This window comes from Chiloscyllium plagiosum, unplaced genomic scaffold, assembly GCF_037043375.1.
Source record: "Chiloscyllium plagiosum isolate Xiang-an unplaced genomic scaffold, Cpla_swu_hap1 HiC_scaffold_37, whole genome shotgun sequence".
NCBI classification, from domain to species: Eukaryota; Metazoa; Chordata; class Chondrichthyes; order Orectolobiformes; family Hemiscylliidae; genus Chiloscyllium; species Chiloscyllium plagiosum.
The window spans coordinates 38,929,847-38,951,749 of record NW_028270175.1 but is presented as its reverse complement, the minus strand read 5'-3'; the positions used below and the strand labels follow the sequence as shown (position 1 = coordinate 38,951,749).

The 21,903-nt window shown below is 38.3% G+C and overlaps 1 protein-coding gene across 28 annotated transcripts in view; it reads left to right on the top strand.

The window, feature by feature from the left end:
• LOC122540194 (eukaryotic translation initiation factor 4 gamma 3-like) overlaps positions 1-21,903 on the top strand; it is a 353,622-nt gene that overhangs the window by 311,190 nt on the left and 20,529 nt on the right. For 27 of the 28 annotated variants that reach the window (XM_087980602.1, XM_087980614.1, XM_087980611.1 and 24 more), the window contains 8 exons: positions 5,501-5,605; positions 6,443-6,581; positions 7,260-7,354; positions 10,984-11,077; positions 12,067-12,157; positions 17,238-17,434; positions 19,534-19,649; positions 21,079-21,251. In XM_087980602.1, the coding sequence (XP_087836728.1) occupies positions 5,501-5,605; positions 6,443-6,581; positions 7,260-7,354; positions 10,984-11,077; positions 12,067-12,157; positions 17,238-17,434; positions 19,534-19,649; positions 21,079-21,251 (1,010 nt within the window). The remainder of the gene's footprint in view (positions 1-5,500; positions 5,606-6,442; positions 6,582-7,259; positions 7,355-10,983; positions 11,078-12,066; positions 12,158-17,237; positions 17,435-19,533; positions 19,650-21,078; positions 21,252-21,903) is intronic. The other variant, XM_087980601.1, reaches the window with a different exon arrangement.

Genomic DNA, 21,903 nt, shown 5'->3' with positions numbered 1-21,903 from the left:
GGCACAAGAGGAAACAGCTGAAACATAAGCTTGGGAAGTATGCTATGCACAAGGCAGGGAAAGGAAGAATATTGCCAGTCTGCACACATTCATTTTGACAGGTTAAGGAAGCAGTTGATATTCATGGATTCTTAAAGACATGGAAATTGTTGGGATTTCAAGATGAATGCTTAACAAAAGAGAGAAAAATTTGTTACTCAGGAGTGGAGTCTGATCTTACATGGAATACTAGGTAGCAGCTGTTACAAATTTGTCAAAAGCATACTGGCTTAAGTTTTAACATGCTGTGGAAAATGATTGCCGTTTTTCAAAGGTGAGATTTCAATTTCTGAGGAGTGTAAAAGTCTATGGGCTATTCCAGAGCAAGGCAAAATCTAATTTCAGTCACAATTATCAATTAAATTAAGGTATTCTTGCCTTCACATTAAAGACATACCCTGCTTAACCTTGGGTCATTGCAAGGTTTTCAAGTCCTTTAATGGTGCAGTCTCGGAATGACTTGAGGTAATTGGGTGGGGCTTTAAGTCAGAGAGGCATAAAGTATAGTAACAGGTCCTTTTGGGTCCAGCATGTTCATGCTGACCAATAAACACCAAACTTCACTAATCCAATTTACCAGCATTTGATCCACAACATATAATGCCCTGTCATTTTTAGTGCTCATCCAGATGCTGCTTAAATATTGTAAAAGTAACTGCCTCGACCACCACTTCAACAACACATTCAATATTTCTACCAATCTCTTTTTTTTTAATCCAATCTCCTCTTAAACCATTTCTCATCACCTTAAACTTGTGCCCTCTGTTCTTAGAAACACCTAGCATGGGGTAAAGATTCTCATGATCTACCCTTTCTATGCCTTTCATAATTTTGTATACCTTAATTACATCCACCTCCTCTGATCTCCCCTCTGCATAAAAGAAAACAAACCAGTCTATGCCATCACTCCTCATAACTCAGTTCTCATCCCAAGCAACAGCCTGGTGAATCTCCTCTGCACCATCTCCAATATACTCAAACCCTCCCTATAGTATGGTGGCCAGAAAGGCGCACAGTGCTTCAGCAGCCTAAACAATATTTTATAAAGTTGTAACAAGACTTCCTTGTACCTATGTTCTACACCCTGGCTAATGCAAGCATCCCATAAAGCTTCACCACACTGTCTACCTGTGCTGATACCTTCAGGAATCAACAAACTCATACAACAAAGTCCTTTTGTTCATCACTAGTCCCTAGGGCCCTACTGTTCGTTATATGTTCCCTTATCAGACCTACTAAAATGCATCATGTCGCACAAATCAAGATTAAATCGGCCATTGCTTTGCCCAAGTTAACACCTGATCAGTGTCAGACTGTAGAATGAGACCATCCTCCTCCCTATCAACAACGCTACTAACCTTTATTCATCTGCAGACTTATTACACCTTCTATATTCATTTCCAAATTGTTGATGTATATAACAAGCAGCAAGAGTCTCTGCGATGATCTCCATCTTCGAATTATAAAAACAAAACCTCCACAATCACCTTTTGCCTCCTATTAATAAGTCAGTTTGGATCCAGTTTGCCAACTTGCCTTAGATCACATGGGAGTTTGGACCAGCCTTCTATGTGGGACCAAGATCAAAGTTCTTACTGAAGTCCATGTAAACCACATCAACTACACTAACCATATCAATATATTGAGTTACCTTTGCAAAAGAAATGCAATTAAATTAGACAGGATCTCTCTCCAACAAATCCACTGCTGTCTTCATTATAAAATGTGATAAATAAAAGTCTTCGGTTTGTGGAAGCTGTTTATGTTGACCAGTGATTTTGGGATTTAAGCAAGATATAGTCTCACGTGCCTGTGGACAACTCATTATCCAAGAACCGCATCAAGGTACAGCAACTGCCATGCAAATCTGCTTAAGCAAGCTAGCCAATTATAATTTGTAATTCTTTTTTTAAAAATATATCCTTTAATTATGTCGGTTTGTCTGGGCATTGTGATCAAAGAAGATTGGGTTTAAATCATAGATATTAATTAGGTTATCTTGTTATTTAACTTTACTCTGCTAAAGTTGCAGTATTAATAATAAATTGCTAATTTCTGCTTAAACTATAAACTTGGTGTCTGATATCTGTTATTCATAAAGCCTGGTTTGGAGCAGCTATGCAATTTTGAGGGCCATCAAACATTTTATTTTCACTAAGTTGCGATATCCAATGTTAGCAAGTCTGAATTAGTCTGGCTTGCCGTCTCTGTGTCATACACAGGATACTTTCTAAATCATGACAATCTAGAAATAGTGAAGATCCCCAAAGTTTAGGGTTTTAATGCATAGATCATTAAATTTCATGAATTGATAGGGAAATTATCAAAGACCAATGGCATGCTTGCCTTTCTATCTTAAAAAAAAGACTAGAGTACAAGGGGTAGATGTCATTGCTTCCGCTATTCAAAGCCCCAGTTAGTACACAGCTAGGTTAACTGCATTCAGTTTTCGGTACTGCATCTTAGGAAGGATACATTGTCTTTGAAAAAAGCATAATATAGTTCTGTCAGAATTAGATGTGAAAACTGTTATATTACAAGGAGAGTCAACATAAACAAAAGTATGCATTCCCTGAAATTAAATTGGTAAGAGATGTTTTGGTTCAAACTTCCAAGACATTAAGGGGATTAAATAGGAACAATTAATTAGCATTAGCTACTTCTGCTAGAACTAGAGGATGCAGTCTTGAAGATGAGGCAACATTTTGGGAGTGATGAGGCAACATTTTGGGAATGATGAGGCAACATTTTGGGAGTGAAATGAGAAAATGTTTCTCTAGACTAGAGGTGATAGAAGCTTATAACTTCCTTTCTTCTACAAATGATGCCAGGTTAGTTAGCTTCAAAACAGGATTTCTGTTCACCAAAGTCATAAAGGGATATGGGGCAAATCTAGGTCTGTGGAGTCATGTTGTAGACCAGACATAATCTGATTTTCACCAGGGCCTTCTATGGTGGAGGATGGTTGAAGTCGTAAGCCCGCACCCAGTATAGTCGACTTGGTCAGCTGATTACAGAGACAGGTATGGTCTACTTTCATGGAGTCAGGCCAGTTTCTCAAGACTGTCATGATTCACAGCATTTCAGAGATCTCGGGAACCATGATCTGCATGAAGGAACCTTTTCAAAGCTGAGTTCACAAGGTGGTCCTCCTGCTTCCTCCAAGATATATAGCATGCCCATCGCCATTCATCCACTATCCATAGTCCAGAAGCAGTCAACCCTATAATGACAATTGGATGTAATTTTTTTTAAGAACTTGCACATAGTTAATAACTTTTGTTGTTAAAACCACCATTTTCTTGAAAAATTCAATTCACAGTAGCACAGTAAGTGCCAAACATCCGGACCCTGTCAAAATTAAATACCTGAAACCACAAGGCACTTGACACCACTTAAGGTTCTAACATCAAATGTTGTGAAATTGAAATACAAGACCCCTAGAGCTGTGTGTGTTGAAAAGTGTGGCTCTGGAAAAACACAGCAGGTCAGGCAGAATCTGAAGTGCAGGAGAGAAGCACTCATGCCCGAAACGTCGATTCTCCTGCTCCTCGGATGCTGCCTGACCAGCTGTCCTTTCCAGCACCACACTCTTAAACTCTGATCTCCAGCATCTGCAGTCCTCACTTTCTCCGAACTGTGTAAGCAGTCAGTCTTGGCAGCCTATGGCTGCTTCTGAACCTTTTCTGGGCGCAGCCAACCCAGCCTTAGCCATCTTCCCTGAGGGAGATGGGCAGTGCTGGGTGTTTTCCTGTTTCTTGCCACCTGCAAAATGAATTTGGCCCTAGTTTTCAAGGCCTTAGGCTGTTTACAAAATGAGTTGGAGAAAGTTGTGAAAGGGGCTGGTGTTAGGCCAAAAAAATCAAATATGATGAGATGTTGTCTGGGTCTAGTTTATGGGGACCTTAATGCCACCTATAGGATAAACCTGATCAGAGTAATGTGTGGTCCTATTAGTTTGCTGCTCTGACTGCCAAGTTTTACAAGAGGTTCTTCAATTCTTCAGTTCCTTTCAAGTGAATTTGCTGCAGAAGCCCATTTCAGGATATAATAAATCTGGGTGGCTAGAGGGAGCATTTCATTTGTAAGTGAAAAACTTTTCTTGTTCACACATTTGACATGTACTAATATTTACTCTCCTTGAAATGTTTTGCCAACATACAAGTTTCTCTTTCTTTCTTCTCTCTGTAATCTGAAACTGATGCTGCACTCCAACTGTCAAAGGTTAGAGGTGCAATAAGACCATGATCTGTAAATTTGACTTCTGTTCTTAAATGGAGTTTTAAAACTGTAGCTTTTGATGTGATCACAACTATTCTTCTCTGTTGCCCGGATTGGGTGATGGCCTGTTATACTAAAAGCAGGAAGGAAATAGCCGTGGGCATTTTAGTAATTGTTACAACTTAAAAGCTATCAATGCTGAAAATGGTGGTTGATATTTTTTAAACTGATCATTCTCAGAGCATCCCTGGATTACCATAAGCTATGTCATGCCAATAGGGCCATCTAGTGGTTAAAATAGATGCTTTTAAAAGTGGAAATGTGCTGTATAGTTACTCGTATTGTGTAACTATAGTTTGAGTAGTTAGTTGCAGCTAAAATATGTAGCTTCAAGGTGAAAGGTTTGATACTTCGAAGTCCTGTAAGACTTTGTGCAAGCAACTTCAACTCCCCCTTCCACTCCACCAAGGACATGCAAGTCCTGGGCTGCCTCCACCGCAAATCGAAGTCACCCAAAGTCTGGAGGAAGAACGCCCTATTTTGCGCCTTGGGACCCTTTAACCACACGGCATCAACATGATGTGAGCTGAGAGATAAATATGAAGGTGGGGCTGGGGGGGTTAGGTAGCTAGGAAGGTGATAGTTGGATGCAGCTGGGAGGGGGGGTAGTACAAATAGATGGAAAGGAAGATGGACACGTGGGATGGGTTAAGAGGGCGGTGCCGAGTTGGATCTGGGATGAAGTTGACGTTGATGCCGTGTGATTGAAGGGTCCCAAGGCAGAAAATGGAGGTGTTCTTCCTCCAGACGTCAGGTGGCTTGGATTTGGCGGTGGAGGAAGCCCAGGACTTACATGCCGTTGATGAAGGACTTATGCCCAAAACATCGACTCTCCTGCTCCTTAGATGCTGCCTGACCTGCTGTGCTTTTCCAGTGACCCACTTTTCAACTCTGATCTCCAGCATCTGCAGTCCTCACTTTCACTTTGTGGAAGAATAGCTGGTTCTGCCTGCTCTGACACATTGGGCTTGTTTTTGTAGCGTAAAGATTGTAGTTGATTCGTTGAATTTCTGAATAAAGTTGCCATGGGAATGAACTCTGGGTATCATGCAACTCGAGAATAATTTTATTTTAATAGATGCAGAGTGATAATTCAAAACTTTTACGTATGTGTGAGGCAAAGGTTTCACAAGCTCCAATTATAAAGCATGAATTTTAACAACATGACTTTACCTTACAGCCTCGCATGGACCAGTATTTCAATCAAATGGAAAAGATTGTGAAAGAAAGGAAAACATCATCTAGAATACGTTTTATGCTTCAAGATGTGATAGATGTGAGAATGGTGGGTGATCCATTTAACTTTGTGCCTTTACTGCTTGCGTTTGTACAATTTTGCTACCTTAAATTGGTCAGACATTTCTAATTAAATGTTACGAGTGTATCTTCTCATGCATTAAATGCAGTTAATTTTCCAATTTCCCTGAAATTTTGTCTTTTAATTCTTAAAGCATCAGCATTGCTTCAGGACCATATCGCCCATACTTCTGTCTCAGTGTAATTGAGCTAAACCTGCATGTATTTCTCCCAAAAGAACAAGTTACACGCCAAGAGGGGATTGTGTGTTTGTAAAATAAATTGTCATCCTTTGATTCCCTCCCCTCCAAAATACCCAGATCAATGAGGAAAACTCCAAAAGCAGACTTTTGAGGAGTTTATCATTCTCACTGACAAACTATGAGAGGGTTAAAAAGTCTTTTGTGACAGGATTTCCTATCGTTGTATGTTTTAATTCTGGAAATCAATTTTGAAATTCTACTTTGGGAAAGAAGATGGGTTATAAATGTTGGATTAAAAATTAGTTTATGTGTGTTTTGGTTTAATCTGGATGTTTGTTAAGCACTTAGGAGTATTTTCTGGGGACCTCTTTCAAAAGTTTTATTGATACCCGTAAATGGATATTACGGGTAATTATATGTTGGTCACTGATGATTGATGAATAGTAAGGAATGCTGTGATAATATGTATTGTAATGTTGGTCATTGGAAGGAGACTTTAAAAAGTTTGAAACTGAACCAGAAGAATTGCAGTATTGGCATCATGGATACATTTAATACATCGTCAAATAATATAAGTTCCTGGATTTCTTAACACAATGTGTGAATATTGTATTCATCCACAGAAAAATTGGGTATCACGTAGGGTTGAACAGGGTCCGAAGACCATTGAACAGATCCATAAAGAAGCACAGATTGAAGAGCAGCAGCAACAATTGAAGGTTCATCAGCAACTATTGTCTAAGCAAGACAAAAGGAGAACAAGTAAGATATTTCTGTAATTGCCTTTTCAGATGTAATCATTTTTATACATTCTCTTACAATGACAATACCCCTTCCCTTGGTGGTAGTAAATATATTAACTCTATCTTTACATGTCGGATCTTGGTGTAGTTGAGCAAAATCTATCCACTTGAGTCCTCTGCAGCAACCTTAACTGCTTTAATTTACAATGAGATGTAAATGGTTTGTACTGTTACCTGAAAGGATAACGTGTTCTGTTGATTATTCCTAATTTTTGGAGTTGCATTGAATACTGGTTTCTTGTGTATACCCATTTGCTAAGTAGCAAGCTATGTAGTATTCTCTTAGAACCTATTTATGAAAAATAGGTGCAAGATTTTGAAACATGTATCACAAACTGATGCCTACCTGAGCTGTTTAGTATTTCTAGCAATTCTTGTTTTAATTTTAGAAAAAAAATTTCTAAGTCACTTCACTTGATTAAAATGGTTCACTAAATTTCAAGGACAACCTGCTTTTGGCCAGACGACTGGAAGAATAATTCCTGTTGTTTTGTTCTAAGGGAATTGTGGTTTCTGGATCCAAGACCAAATAATTGCTTTTTAGTTACATCCTCCTTTATTCACATCCTCGAATGGTTAGCTGCATTAACCATTATTCAAATATAGCGTATTTTAACAGGAACTATTATGCTTGCAGCTAGTGGACGACCCACAGAAGAAGCCTGGAACACTGTTCCAGTGTCTAAGAGCAGCAGGACGATAGACCCCAGCAAGTTTCCAAAAATCACCAAGGTATGAGCATTGTTACAAGTACCTGAAAGTTTGTTGATGCAGTCATGCAAAGGCAACTGAGACTGTTAGGATGTTAGAAGTACAGCAGCCTGTATTGACACAGGCATTTTTCACTCCTAATATGGAGATCAGAGTCAGGTTATGTAGACGTATGGACAGATTGTGTACAACAGTTGGATCTGGGCTATATTATGTGTCCAAGCCTTATGCGTACAAAGCCATGGAAGATTGACTAGTTTATGTAAGTTATTTGGCTGTGGAAAGAAGGAGAAAGCTATTTAAGTTTGCGAATAACACTCAGTTTTGGGAACGTGCAGAAGATTGTAGAAATTTGCAGGAATGTGCTAATATTGCAGGTAATTGTAAAGTGCTGTATTATATATTGTAGTGGGGAGGGTGGCAATTAAATAGAAGCCAAAATGTAAAACTCTTAACAGGGCTTTAAAAAAAGGCAGGCTGTCAAAGCATGCATTCGGAGCACAGGGAGCAATGGCTAGAAAAGAGGCAAATAGGATTCTGATTTTCAAACATATATTCCTTACAGAAGTTATGAAGCAATGTTTGAATTCTACAAGTCACCAGATGAACTGCAGTTGGGGCTTTAGGTGTCATATCAAGGATGTTAGAGGGAAGGCTATTCCCAAAATTCTGTAGGATATTAATAGGAACGAGGGATAGGAATTACTGAAGAGAGCAGTGAACAATTGTTGCCACTTCTCTAATCACTGGTACACAAACTAAAGATTATCATCCCAGAAAACAAAAAGGATAAGTATTTAGAAAGGAAGTTGATGGAAAGACAAAGCAAGTTGGACATTCCTGGTAAAGATTTGTGCAAGCATGATAGGCTAAATTGTCTTTTCCAATGTCACAAATTCAACATTGCACAAGCTTTAGAGTCTGTTTTGTTACTCCATGCTCTTTGTCTTATGGAAACAGATTGGCCATAAGATATGATTGTATTGACGTGTTTATTTGGTCCAATAGTTTTGGTTCACAGTGCAGTACATGTTTTTGGTGCTGACACAGTCTTGAATGGATTGTGGCACAGGAATGTATATTGTACAACGAAAGTTGAAGATTACGCTGATTATGATGTTGTTGATATGAGCTGGCATTGTCATTTTTGATCTGAATGTTCCAGTAGGTGACCTGTCTTAATCTTATATAGGTAAACATCCATCACTGAATATTATTTACTCACTACACAAGTGAGGCACTAGTCATGGGAGAATGTCATAGTGCGGTTTTCACCTCTATTTTAGAAAGCTATATAATTTTGTCCCAGTATTTTTTGTAAATAGACTAATTAGATGACCCAGCAAATTATTTATCTGGTCTAAAGACTTGAATACTAAATTTACTCTGACAGTTGGATGATTAAGATTATAAGTTTCGTGTTGTGGTTATTTATTAAATTGGGAACAGGGAGAGGATGAGACTGGAAGTACATCATGTCTTTTGCTGGTTAGTCCCTAGTTAAGTACAACTAAATTAAATGAGACTATTTCATGACCAAAGATGTATTTTGCTCCAAGTCTTAACAAGCCAATCCAATGAAAGGAACTATGGTCATGGTGATTCAATTTGTGCTTGATAGGGAATCTTTTTTAATTATTTCATCCTGAAATGCAAGTACTGGAGAATTGACATTTTACTACCACTATCAATATGGATTTAAATGTTAAATCAATTAAATGTTAAATCCCCAACCATGTGCCCTAATTTAATCTTTCTTTGGCTCAAAATCATGGAACTCTGTCCCTATCATTGCCTTGGGTGTATTTGCACCATAGGGAATGCAGCAGTTCAAATAGTGGCTGATGACCTCCATCCAAGGACAATTAGAGTTGGGGAGTAAATGCTGACGTCGGCAGCAACACTCAAGTACCATGAGTAGGTAAATCCACAAAGATTGTGCCCATGTAACAATAGAGGCAAGCCAGTCACAACAGCTCTTAGTGTGATTGTCCATCTTTGTGAAATCATTGGGTTGCAACTTCTTAAATAATTTCATGTTATTTAGTTTGCAGGTAATGCGTTAAAAGTGGTGTAGCATGAGTGTGAATTAGATTCAACTCAGAATTGGATAAGGGCACAAAATACCACTAGAATAGTAATCGTTGCAAGATGTGATTTTTTTTTTTAATAGCATAATGAACAGAAGATTGAAATGGTGTAAAAATCATCAAGCCTTGCATGTGTTGCTCAGGTGATTTATCTTCCTTTGTGTAACATCAGCTTAGGCACCATCATATTACAATGCATTTAGCCATCCCTTCCCTGTGTTAGCCTCGCAAACCATTATTTTCTTTCCAACCCAGATATTCACCAATCTGTTCTCAAGAATTAATCAACACAGCATTGATTGCTTTAACTGAGAAGTTGTTCCAAATACTCCTTAGTCTGAGAAGGGAATTCCCTCAAGGCCTCCCTTGTTCCCAGCTTGTTATTAGTGAGCTTGTTCTATAGTTTTGAGTTCTAAATGACTAAATTAAAGATGTTTTCTGTCCCTAAAGTTTCTTTCATAGTTACCATATAGTCTTTAAAAAATAATTACCAGTTAATGTGCAGCAATTTTGTACAAAAAATCAACTATGTTTTTAAAATTCATTTTATCATTTATGCTTGATAACCTACTGCTATAATTTATAATCAATTCTGCTCCTCTGCACCTTAATCTCTTGATGTGTACATCAGGTAATTCGCATTCTATAGTATATGCAAGTTGATTTTCCATTTTTCAGTACTTTTGTATTGATCAAAACAATCAATAGAATATTTGAGGTTTCAGAGAGACCTAAATTCAATCTGTTTTTAAAATACGAAAACCTATACTTCCTAATACTTATTAAAATGATATCCAAGTGCTAATTATTAATAGAATTAAAACATTAAGTCCATGTTCACTTCTAGGCTGTTCCTCTTGAAGGACATAACTAGCTGCTGTTCCTTTTAAGGGATATGTCAATTAATGGGTGGTTTCTGTTAACAGATGTGCTAATTATTGCTGGGTTCCTGTTGTGAATTTTGAACTAATGGTACCATAACAGCACCGATGGAATGATTTTTTTGTCCCCTTTTCTTTCTATTCTCTTGGAAATGTTGGCACACAAGAGTGTAGTTCCAAGGATGTCAGGGGTCCAAGGGAGTGTCGGTAAGCCAAACCCCAATTTGCCCATATGTGTATTTTTCAATAGGGAGCAGGAGCAGAACTTGAGCCTTTCCTTTTACATGCTGGGAAATAGTAGCAGTTCTACTGCTTTCCCAGTTGATAAATAACTTGGAACTAAATGATGTTTGGTCGTTCTTGGTCGATTTGATTTAGCACTACACTAAATCAGCTTACTAAGTAATCCAATAGTAGCCTTTCTCTTGTTAGGCAAAGCTCTCTGAGCATCATAATTCTACGTAAGTAGAAAAATCATACGTTCTGTGAGCTTGGAGTGTGATCGTGCAAACTGATTCAGTTGAAATGATTGCTAGAACATAGGTTTTACAGTTATTTCTTATAAATATGCAGGGAAAGGAGGATGTGAGAAACTTGCACGTGTTTATCCTGTTCAGTATTATCAGCAACAGGATCTCAGGATTTTGAAAGTGTTCTCTTGCTTTATTCTGTCCCTTAGCCTGCCACTGATGATAAAATTCAGTTGGGACCAGGATGTCGATTAGGTAGCTGGGGTAAGGGCAGCAGTGGAGGAGTGAAAACTAATGAAACTGGTAAGTGAGATGGTGCTTGGTACTCTATCTTTATGATAGTTGTGCACGTTATTTGTAAACCATGTCTTTGAGGACTCAGGTTATACTTTTTTTCAACGTACTTCTCTGGTCCCATAATCAATTTTATTGGCTAATTGGAGAATGTTTTGAAACAGGATTTTTGAAACGCTGGAAAAGTAAATTGAAGGATAATTCTAAATAGATCACTATTTTTGTGATTTTCATAGTAGTTTAAAGACTGTATCAGTCCCCTTTTAAAATATATGTACTTTACTGTTTCAAATGCGCTTCTTGATCATGTTGGCATGAATAAGTCTGCAAATATGATAAAAATTTGATTTTTTTTCCTCAGTCTATATTCACAGATCTCTTGTTACTGTACCCCATTTAACTATATATCTTCCTAGGAATTAATAAAATCACTTCTATCTAAATGAATCACCTTATTCTTAATAATGAATTTTATTTGCCATTTCAAGCAAAAGCAGATGCGAAGAGAAATCAGAGTTTATGTTTCGGGTCCCATGACCCTTCCTCAGAACTCATTTGCCTGAACTTTATTTGCCATTTATCCACTTGCTCTAAAGCTGCTTGTTCTTCGTGTTTTGATGCAGTCCAAGCTCACTTCAGGTCTTAAGAATGTAATTTAGACCAATACTTCAGTGACATATTTAAGGAATGCTGTGTGGTTATAGGAACTTTCTTCTAATTAAATGTTAAGAGTTGTGCCAGCCCTAAACTATAGAAGATCCAAAGGTCAATTTGAAGAAAATCTTGAATTTTCACAAGTGTCCTGAACAGTACTTTTTCCCCTCAACCAATCCTATTTTGTTTGATATTTTGGATTTTTGACATTCAAATCAGCTGTTGTGTTTGCTTACATGATTTGATGCACTTTGGGACATCTTGACAATGCATTAAAGAGATGTAGAAATGCCAGTACGTGCTTCATTTGAAGTCTAGATAGCACAAATCTTGTTATATTTCAGAACCACCACGAACAACAAGTTTGAATAGATTCTCTGTACTACAGCAGCCTACCCCTCCTTCTGATTCAGATGCACGCAGGACACTACCTAGGTGAGTGTGGTCTGTTGAAGATAACGAAGGCAATCTTAGATTTTTCTTTTGTTTACAATAGATTTCCAGTACAGTATGCCAGCACTATTTCTCACTAAATAGAGTTATTTTTATTTTAGTACTGATTTATTTTATTTTTCAGCTGCTGCTAGTAGATACATATTAAACTGGCTTTATGATAAAATTCAGGCTTCAGGAGAAAAAGAAAATCAAAAAGCTAGAACCACGTTGCAGTTTAGGCTCAGCAAGGCTCCTTGGACAGCATTTTCCAGATCAGTAATCTCTGCCACCTAGAAGGACAATGGCAGCACATACATGGAAACACCATGTATGTTCACCCTCCATGTTCCTCTCCAAGTCATGTACCATTCTGACAGGGACTGTATAGCTGTTCTTTCAGTGTTGCAAGCTTAAAATCCTACAATTCCCTTCTTATCAGACAGTACTTTCAGATATTTCTACACCGCATGGACTGAAGTGCTTCAAGAAGAAGGCTCAGCACTCTTTTCTCAAAGGCAATTATGGATAGGTAGTAAATGCTAGCCTTACCAATAAAGTTCGTATCCCATGGAAGAATGAACCAACAGGCAAAGTGTTTGCTAACCAACAATCATCCACCTGAAATATTAGCTCTACTTTCCTTTTTTCCCCACATGTTGCCTGGCCTGAGTATTTCCAGCATTATCTTCTTTTATTTCACATTTCCAATGTCTGCAATAGTTTGCTTGACAGGGCAACAATACCAAGCTGGCTACTTTGCACAACACTCCCCTGTTTGTTTTCTTGCGCTGTAGGCTAATCTGAGGTCAATGAAAGATCTTTTTAGCCTAGGGCCACACCAATCTGAAAAATCTGGTCTTGGAAGCTAAGCAGATTTAGCCTGGTTATTCAGGGCTGTTATGGCACAATGGTAGTGTCTGGGCCTGCAGATCTGGTTCAAGTCCCACTGCTCCAGAAGTGTGTTATAACATCTCTTGATGAATGACTAAAATATCTACAGCACCTGTTCAGCCACTTCATTTTCTGATTGTGCTTCCAATCAGACAACTAAACACCTAAGTTTCAAAAAAGTTAACTCTGAAATTGCACTTCAATAATACAAAGTTTTGGAACCAGGAAATTGCAACTGTGCCAATTTTGTACTTACTATTGGAGCATGTCACAAAGGCAAAATAATATTTGTGGGTGGCTTTTAACCTCTGAAAGACTGGACCAATTAAATTGGCAAATGGTGGTCTAGAAGATAAGTTTGTTAAATGGTTTTGTAACTGCGTGGAGCAATACATTTTTGGAGCCAAGACAGGATAAAAATGTTTTAGATCTTGCCTTAGGTACTGAGGCATCAGTAATTAGTAATCTCCTTTCCACTGGTAATTGGTGATTTTCATAAAAGTGAATTCAATGTTAAGTTTGAAAGTCATATATTTGAGCCCCCAACAAATATCTTCAATTTCATTGATAAGAGAGTAGAGCTGGATGAGATTGATTGAGTTTTGGGGTCTTCATTTGGTAAGTTCAAATTTAATTTTTATGGACTGAGAAACAAGCATTTCTTCTTCTGTGCTTCCTTAGCTTCCCAAGGCAGAAAAACTTTTATTGCTTCACTTGTGCAAGACTTTGGTGAGACCACACCTGGAATTATATGTGCAGTTTTAATCTCCATATGCACAGAAAGATATACTTGCTTTGGAGGCCATTGGTTCTTGGGTTCAAAGAGTATCGTCCTCTGCTGAGAAGCTGAGTAAATTGGAAATTATATATGTTCTGTGGCATTTATAAGAATGAAAAGGGATCTCCTTTGAATGTACAGTATTTGAAAGGGAACTTACAGGGTTGACTGAGGTGGTTTCCTCTAGGGAGTATAGAATATTGAGTGCACAGTCTCAGCGTAAGGGACCAATCACTTAGGACTGATAATGAGAAATGTCTTCACTCAAAGGATTGTGAATATATGGAACCCTCTATGTTCCATCATTGTATCTATTTAGGGCTGAGATAAACAGATTTTTGGTGTCTTGTGGAGTCCAAGAATTTGGGATGCAGGCAGAAAAATAGAGTTGAAATTGATTTATCTTATTGAATGGAGGAGTAGATATGGCAAACCTTATGATCTGCTCTTCCTATTACTTATGTTCTTTTATCAAATTATTTTCTTGGGAAGTTGTCCTAGTCATTGTGAGCTGGCTTAAAACTTGGATACCAGAAAAGAAAATGCAGTTTGTTAACTTGCATCGCCTAATTCCCAGCTTTAATTATGGAAGTAGACAGGTTCAGCCTTCTACTTGTGAAACAGGTATATGTATATTGATTTTAATGATGCTACTACTTCTTCTCTAACCTCATTTACTTGGGAAAGTATACATGTAGCTGCTGAATTAATTTCAAATGTGGAATTAGCCATTGGGAAATACAGGGGTAGGATAGGGGGGTGAGTCTGGGTGGGATGCTCTTCAGAGTGTCACAGAGTCTGACAGCCCGAAGACAGGCCCTTTGGCCCAAACTGGTCCATTACAACCAAAATGTACATTCACACTAACCCCATTTCCTTGCAGTTGGCTTTTAAAGCTTTCCTACCCATGTATTTGTCCAAATGCCTTTTAAATGTTAATGTACCTGCCTCAACCACTGCCACTGGCAGCTCATTCCATATACATACCACCCTCTGCCCCTCAGGTTCCCTTTTATTCTTTCCTCTCAAACCTTAAACTGATACCCTCTAGGCCTTGATTCCCCAACCCTGGGAAAAGGGCTGAATGCATTCACCCTATCCATGCCTCTCATGATCTTATACACTTCTATAAGATTTCCCCTCAGTCTCTTATGCTCGAAAGAAAAATGTCCTAGCTTGTCCAACCTCTCCCGATAACTTAGACCCTTGGGTCCTGGCAACATCCTTGTAAATTTCTTCTGCACTCTTTCCAGTTTAATAACCTCCTTCCTGTAGCAAGGTGACCAAAACTGAACACAATACTCCAAATGCAGCCTCACCAACGTCCTGTACAACTGCAATATACCTTCCCAACTTCTATACTCAATGCCCTGACTGATGAAGGCCAGTGTGTCAAAAGCCTTCACTGCCCTGTCTACCTGTGACTCCACTTTCAGAGAACCATGCACCTGAATTCCAAGATTTCTCTGTTCTGCTACACTCCTTAAGGCCCTACCATTCACCATGAAACTTCAACCTTGATGCAACTTTCCAAAATGCAATATCTTACACTTATCTATGTTAACCTCCATTTCCCATTTCTTGGCCCACTTCCCTCGCTGATCAAGGTCCTGGCTGCATTTTATGATAACCTTCCTCACTGTCCTATTTTCATTTATCTGCAAACTTACTAATCATGCCTTGTACATTCTCATCCACATCATTGACAGCAATGGGCGCAGTACCGAACCTTGAGGCACTCCAGTAGTCACAGGCCTCTAGTCTGATGAGCATCCTTCCATTATTACCCTCGCTTTCTACCATCAAGCCATTTGTGTATCCAGTTTGCCAGCTGTCCCTGGATTTCATGCGATCTAACCTTCCAGAGCAGCCTACCATGTGGAACCTTATCAAAGGCCTTAATGAAATCCATATAGACCACGTCTACTGCCCTGCCCTCGTCAACCTTCCTGGTCACTTCATCAAAGAACTCTAACAAATTTGTGAGGCATGATCTCCCAAGCACAAAGCCATGCTGACTACTCCCAGTTAAATCCAGTTTTCCCAAATGCATGTATATCTTACCTCAGAATCTTCTCAAGTAACTTATCCATCATAGATGTTAGGTTTTCTGGTCTATAGTTCCCAGGATTTTCTTTGCAGTCTTTCTTAAATAAGGACATAATGTTCGCTATTATCCAGATTTATAGTACCTCATGCGTGGCTAACGATGATGCAAACATATCAGTCAGGGCTCAAGCAATTTCTTTTCCAGCCTCTAGCAGTGTCCTTGGATATATCTGGTCAGGAGCAGGAGATTTATCCACCTTCCTACATTGTAATACATCCAAAACCACATCTGCTGTGATATGGACGTGTCCCCAAGATATCACCTCTAACTTTCCCGAGTTCCCAAGTCGTCTTGTTTTTCTCCACAGTAAACACAGAGGATGAATATTCTTTGGAGATCTCGCCCATCTCCTGCGGTTCCACAATATACTTAAAGAACCTTTTCTTATTCACTTTGGTCGTCTCAGCCAAGGCCATCTCGTGCCCCATTTTTACCTTCTTGATTTTCTTCTTCAAGAAACTCCTATATCCCTTATATATCGCTAGGGATTCCCTTGATCCCTGTACCTGAGCCATGGTTGCTGCTTTTTTCTGGTCAAAGCCTGGTCATCCAGGGTTCCCTATTCCTGCCAACCTTCCCCTTCACCCTCACCGAAACATACAAACCTTGAACTCTAGTTATCTCACTTTTAAAAGCCGGTGTGGACTTGATGGGCCGAATAGCCTGTTTCACACTGTAGGGATTCTAAGGATTTTATGGATTCTATGGAATTGTGGGGAAATAGGCACAAATCTTAGAAGTTCCAAAACGTTGGAAAGCTAAAGAGATGCGTTGATCAATTTCAGGGTATCATTTAATTCTAGAATTTCCTCTTCTCCAAAGTGGAAAAAAATGAAAGATTGCTTCAAGATGCACCCATTGAATTTTGCTTAATGCCTGTATCATAGAATTCATCAACTTTTCAATTTGAACAGCACTTATAAAACAAGTTTCTTTTAAATCTTCAGCTACTAAATATTGAAACTTCCATCAGCCATTTGATTGAATCCACCATAGCCATTGCTCAGCATTTGTTGAGAATATGTATTCTGAAGAAGTGTTGTCTTAGACTGTTTTTCTCTCTCGTGTTCTGAGAGCTGCTGAGGTTTTCTAGCATTTTCTGTTCCTTTTATTATAGGTGAACAATCATTTTGCAAAGCATTACATCATTGAAGCCATATAGTTCACCTTTGGAGTTTATGAATACATATTACTTTATATTGTTCCACTTCCTTACTACGTTAATACTTGAGATTAATAAGTTGTAATTTTATAATACAAAAATTGAGATTTTTTCCTTTCCTCCCTTGCTGTCCAAATAGTAGAAGCAGTACTGGAAGGGAGAAGAACGATAAGCCAACTCGGCCAGCTATCACACGAGTGAGCAGTAACAAGGAGTTGCTTGATGATAGAGCACGAGAAGAAGAGAAGAGAGAAGTCGTTGAAATTGTACAGCAAACCATAGGTACCTCTGAGGACAAGAGTATTGAGGTCGACAGAAACCGGACTAAGGAAAATGGTAATTTGCAATTCCTGTATCTTGTAGTGCACACGCTGTTCAGATCGTAACCAACATAAAATTAGGTTTTGAATCAAGAATAAATCTTGGATCTTATTACCATACATTAGAAATCAGTGATGCTATCAAAACTTGAAGCTGCAACCTCTGCTTTGTTAATTTTTGTGATATCTCACATCCAGACCTACAGTACTTTTACTCTCAAGGGCAAGTACCAAGCATTCATTGTATTTTGCCATGGTGATGAGAAAAAAAAATACCTGAATTACCTCAAATAATAAGCATCACACCAGGACATATCTCTATTATTTGATGTTTACTCTGCGTTCCTCCCCAAACGTTCCTTTTCCTTGCAATCATGAGTGACCATGTTTTCTTTACCATTACTCACTTCCTGACACAAGCTTGGAGAACAATGTAATAAACAATTACAGAGGCATTTAGGAACTTTTCCAGCAACTATCTTTGAATTTATATTTACTTTAAAAACATTGATTTGATCTGTGTTTGTTAAGAACCAGTTTATTGGTGATCAGTAAAAATAATGTAACAGAGCCTTCCTCAGAAATTGTTTGTATACCAGTTTGCTAGTAGCCACCTTGGTTTGCAACCTGGACTCCATGCTGGGATTTGGCTGAGTTCTGTCAGATCTTCTCACTCCTAAGCCTCTCATTCTAGTGTTAGTTGTTTGCTGACGTTTTAATACTGCAACCGTCTACTTAGCAGCCCCTTCCCATCCTCTGATCCATGTATACATGTAGCCTCACTCTACCTCAAACTTGCCATGTATTTCAGTTGCATGATGCACAGGGTTTCTGCAACTCACTGTTGGTTCCATGGTAACAGTTACAGGAAAGCAATCTGCCTTGGGTTAAAATTATATATCGTCTATCCCCTTTCCCACTTCTATTGAGTTTCAAGTTCCAGCTTTTGCATGTTGCAAGAGTTTCCAAGCAATCTCTCTGCCATCTCGCACATGAGACGTCATGGCTGCCAACTTACTGTGTGCATTGGACTTCAGAAAATTTGAGCAGAAGAGCTAATGTCAATGGAATACAGAGAGTGCGAGGTATGTATAAGAGAGTGGATATTGGAGATAAAAGACAACAGAATCAAAAGCATGAGAAGAGCCATGCAGATACAGGCAAGGTACAAGTTGCATACAGAGAGACATAATGTGAAAGAAGAACGTACTTTTTTATGACTGCTATAAACTCCTTTGGAAATAAACTAGCCTTCTATTTAAGTGTCACTAAGAGTTGAGGATTAAATGGACCCAAGGCTATTTTGTGGTGATTTAATTAATCTTGAATAAGTTAAGAATAGGTTGGTAAAGTTAGGCTGTGTGCTTGAGAGCAAAGAACAGAAAAATGATTCAAGGATCCTACACACTATTGAGTGATGGCTTGCTTGAAGTCTATTGGATGGTTGTCAAATGAGGACCAGTTTGGATTTGGCTGTGACCATATTCTTTATTGGTTGCCATGAAAATAACATGGTTACAGTAGTTGAGACGGGAGACGACTTATTCGTCAGCCTTGAATTCCAAAATCAATGTAAACATCAATAATGTATATATTTGTGCAATAAAATCTTCCTTTAGAACAGTTCGTGTTAGGGGATTCTAGTGTTGGGCAGAGGATATCTGATAAGGGTTTTGAGACACAGGAGTAAATGGCAGTTCTGATGCCAATAGTAAGCTGGATCATTTAGTCTGATGACATTGCTATGATAAGGCGCTGATGTCACAAACTGTAATCACAACAAGAAACTCACCATATCTCATTGACACAGGAACCAAATGAACAGAGTTGTTATCTCTGTATGCATATCATTATTACCTTGAATTAAAAGTTTCCTTACTTCAGAATGTTATGATTCACCACCTGGGTAAGAATTTGCAGAAATCATCCCTCTACCACTGCATTCAAAAAGGTAAAGTGTAAAAATTAAGATACATGGCTATAATGTGAATGACAGTAAGTAATGTTTGCATTCCATGCCTGTGGAGAAGCGCATCAATGGTTAATTAGCTTTTGACAATATGGAAAGGGCCAAACTGCCAAAGGAGACTTCCTTAAATTTGTTCTTTATTGCAGTGAAGCCTGAAGTATTTCCTGCTGATGCTTCATGCAGAGCTGATCTGTCTGAAGAGGAGATGGAGAAAAAATCAAAATCGATTATTGATGAATTTTTGCACATTAATGATTATAAGGTGTGTATTTGCAGGATTTTAATCACATGATTTACATTCAACTATCAAATATAAGAATTGTACATTAACTAACATTATTTCATAGTTTCTGAATTGAATTGTTTTTGACCCTTTAAAGCTAATCTCTGGAGATGTCAGGTTATCTTTATTTCACACTCAGATTCCAATTCTCCAAAGTATTGTCAGATAACTGTTTGTCTTTTGTTCATCACACTATCAGTAATGGGTTAGCAGATTTTCTCTCTTTTCTCTTGGAAAAGAAAGGAAGCTGACAGATGTCCTAATTGAGATCTTCAAAATAAGGAAAGGTTTTGATTGAATAGACACGGGAGTGTTTCTACGTGTCATTGTTAAGTCGTCACAAAGAAATCATATCAGAAAATATGAATCATCAGTTTTATCTAGATAGTGATGTGAATGTGGAAATCACTACTTCAGGAAGTAGCTCAAGTGAATAGTTTAGAATTATTTAAAGTTAAAAGTTACAGCAGAAGAGAATGGAGAATTATAAAAAAGGTGAGTTTAATGCTGTTTTTCCTTCGAGCAGACAAGACTCTGGTTCCTTTGTTTGAATGCTTACTCATGCACGGCAGATGTACACTTCAAGAAAATGAAGTACAGCTCAGATCTTTATTATAAGAACAAAGGTTTTTACACCATTTTTACAAATAACAATCAACTATTCCTACAGAAGATAATTTCCGATCAAAAGGTTATACATTTACTCACCCTTCTCTGTTCCCAATTTGTTTAAATAGTTAACATTGCAAGTTAGTGCACAATTGTTATCCAATCATATTTAAACTAATATTTGATTGTATTATCCAATCATATTGTACGTGTGCACCCCTGGAGATGCAGTGTGTGCTTGTGATCATGGGAAAAACCTGGACAGCTTAGCTCTTCTCTCAGCCCCATTCAATTGTGCTGATAGTTAAATAAGGAAGGATGGGAGGAGGTTAAAGTAGAACAGAAACACTGGCACAGACTGTTTCCAATCAGATTCTTGACTTCTGGACCCCAACATACCTATACTTTGTTCAGCAGTATTAGCACATTGATTTGGCTATTTAAAGCCAAATTCCTCTGCGCTCCCAACACAGTCCAGTTTCAAAATAAATTAACTTCATATTTTAATAGCCATTACTCTTAAAACTATGTTGAAGCAGGATACCAGAAAGAGAAAAAAGGAAGAAAAAAACTTTGAAAATACAATCCCCGTTATCTAGGCAAGGTTGACCTCAAAGGTGGGAAGCTGACTTGAGTTCACGATTTGAGAGTTGTTCTTTCCAAATCCATTTCTAGTAGACATAATTTTTTTTTTCAAAAACATTTATTAGGTGTTCAGAGGAAAATGTTGGCAATTGGTATAAGAGAAAGGTGTGAAAATAATTCAGTAATGTGTGATTTGATTGTTTTCCATTTTCAGGAAGCAGTCCAGTGCGTAGATGAATTGAATTCACTGAATCTACTCCATGTCTTTGTGAGAGTTGGTGTGGAGTCAACATTGGAGAGAAGTCAGATAACAAGAGAACACATGGGACAGCTTTTCTACCAATTGATACAGACAGAAAAGCTACCCAAGGATGAATTTTTCAAAGGGTATGTGATACTTGAAGAAAATGAATGTGGAATGAAACCTTGCATTTCAATGTTGGAACACATGGGACTTTGGAAAGCGAGTGAAATATTATGATTCTGTGCAAAAATAATAATATCATGTCATATTTGTTGAATCCACTTCAACATATTACATCTGCAATGGTTTAGAGCATGGAACATAGAAAAGTACAACACAGCACAGGCCCTTTGGCCCACAATGTTGTGCCGAGGCTTAATCCTAATGTACAATATAGTAACTTAACCTATGCAACCCTCAACTCACTGCTCTCCATGTGCATGTCCAGCAGTCACTCAAATGTCCTCAATGACTCTGCTAATGTTTGTAGAAGTAACTAGCTTTTCTGACATACGGAGTGCTAAGACATCAAGAGAACTCCACAGTTAGTTAGTGAGCCCAATATTTTATGTTCACATAAATCACCACTTCACAGATCCCATCATTATTTACTTGAGTAGCTTGCAGCAACCAAGTACTGAGCAAATCATAGGATCAGGAATTTTAACTGGATATTAAGCTCAAAGTTTATGAGAAGATTTGTAGCTCGGGTGCTCGTTGTTGTGGTTCTGTTCGCCGAACTGGGAATTTGTGTTGCAGACGTTTCATCCCCTGTCTAGGTGACATCCTCAGTGC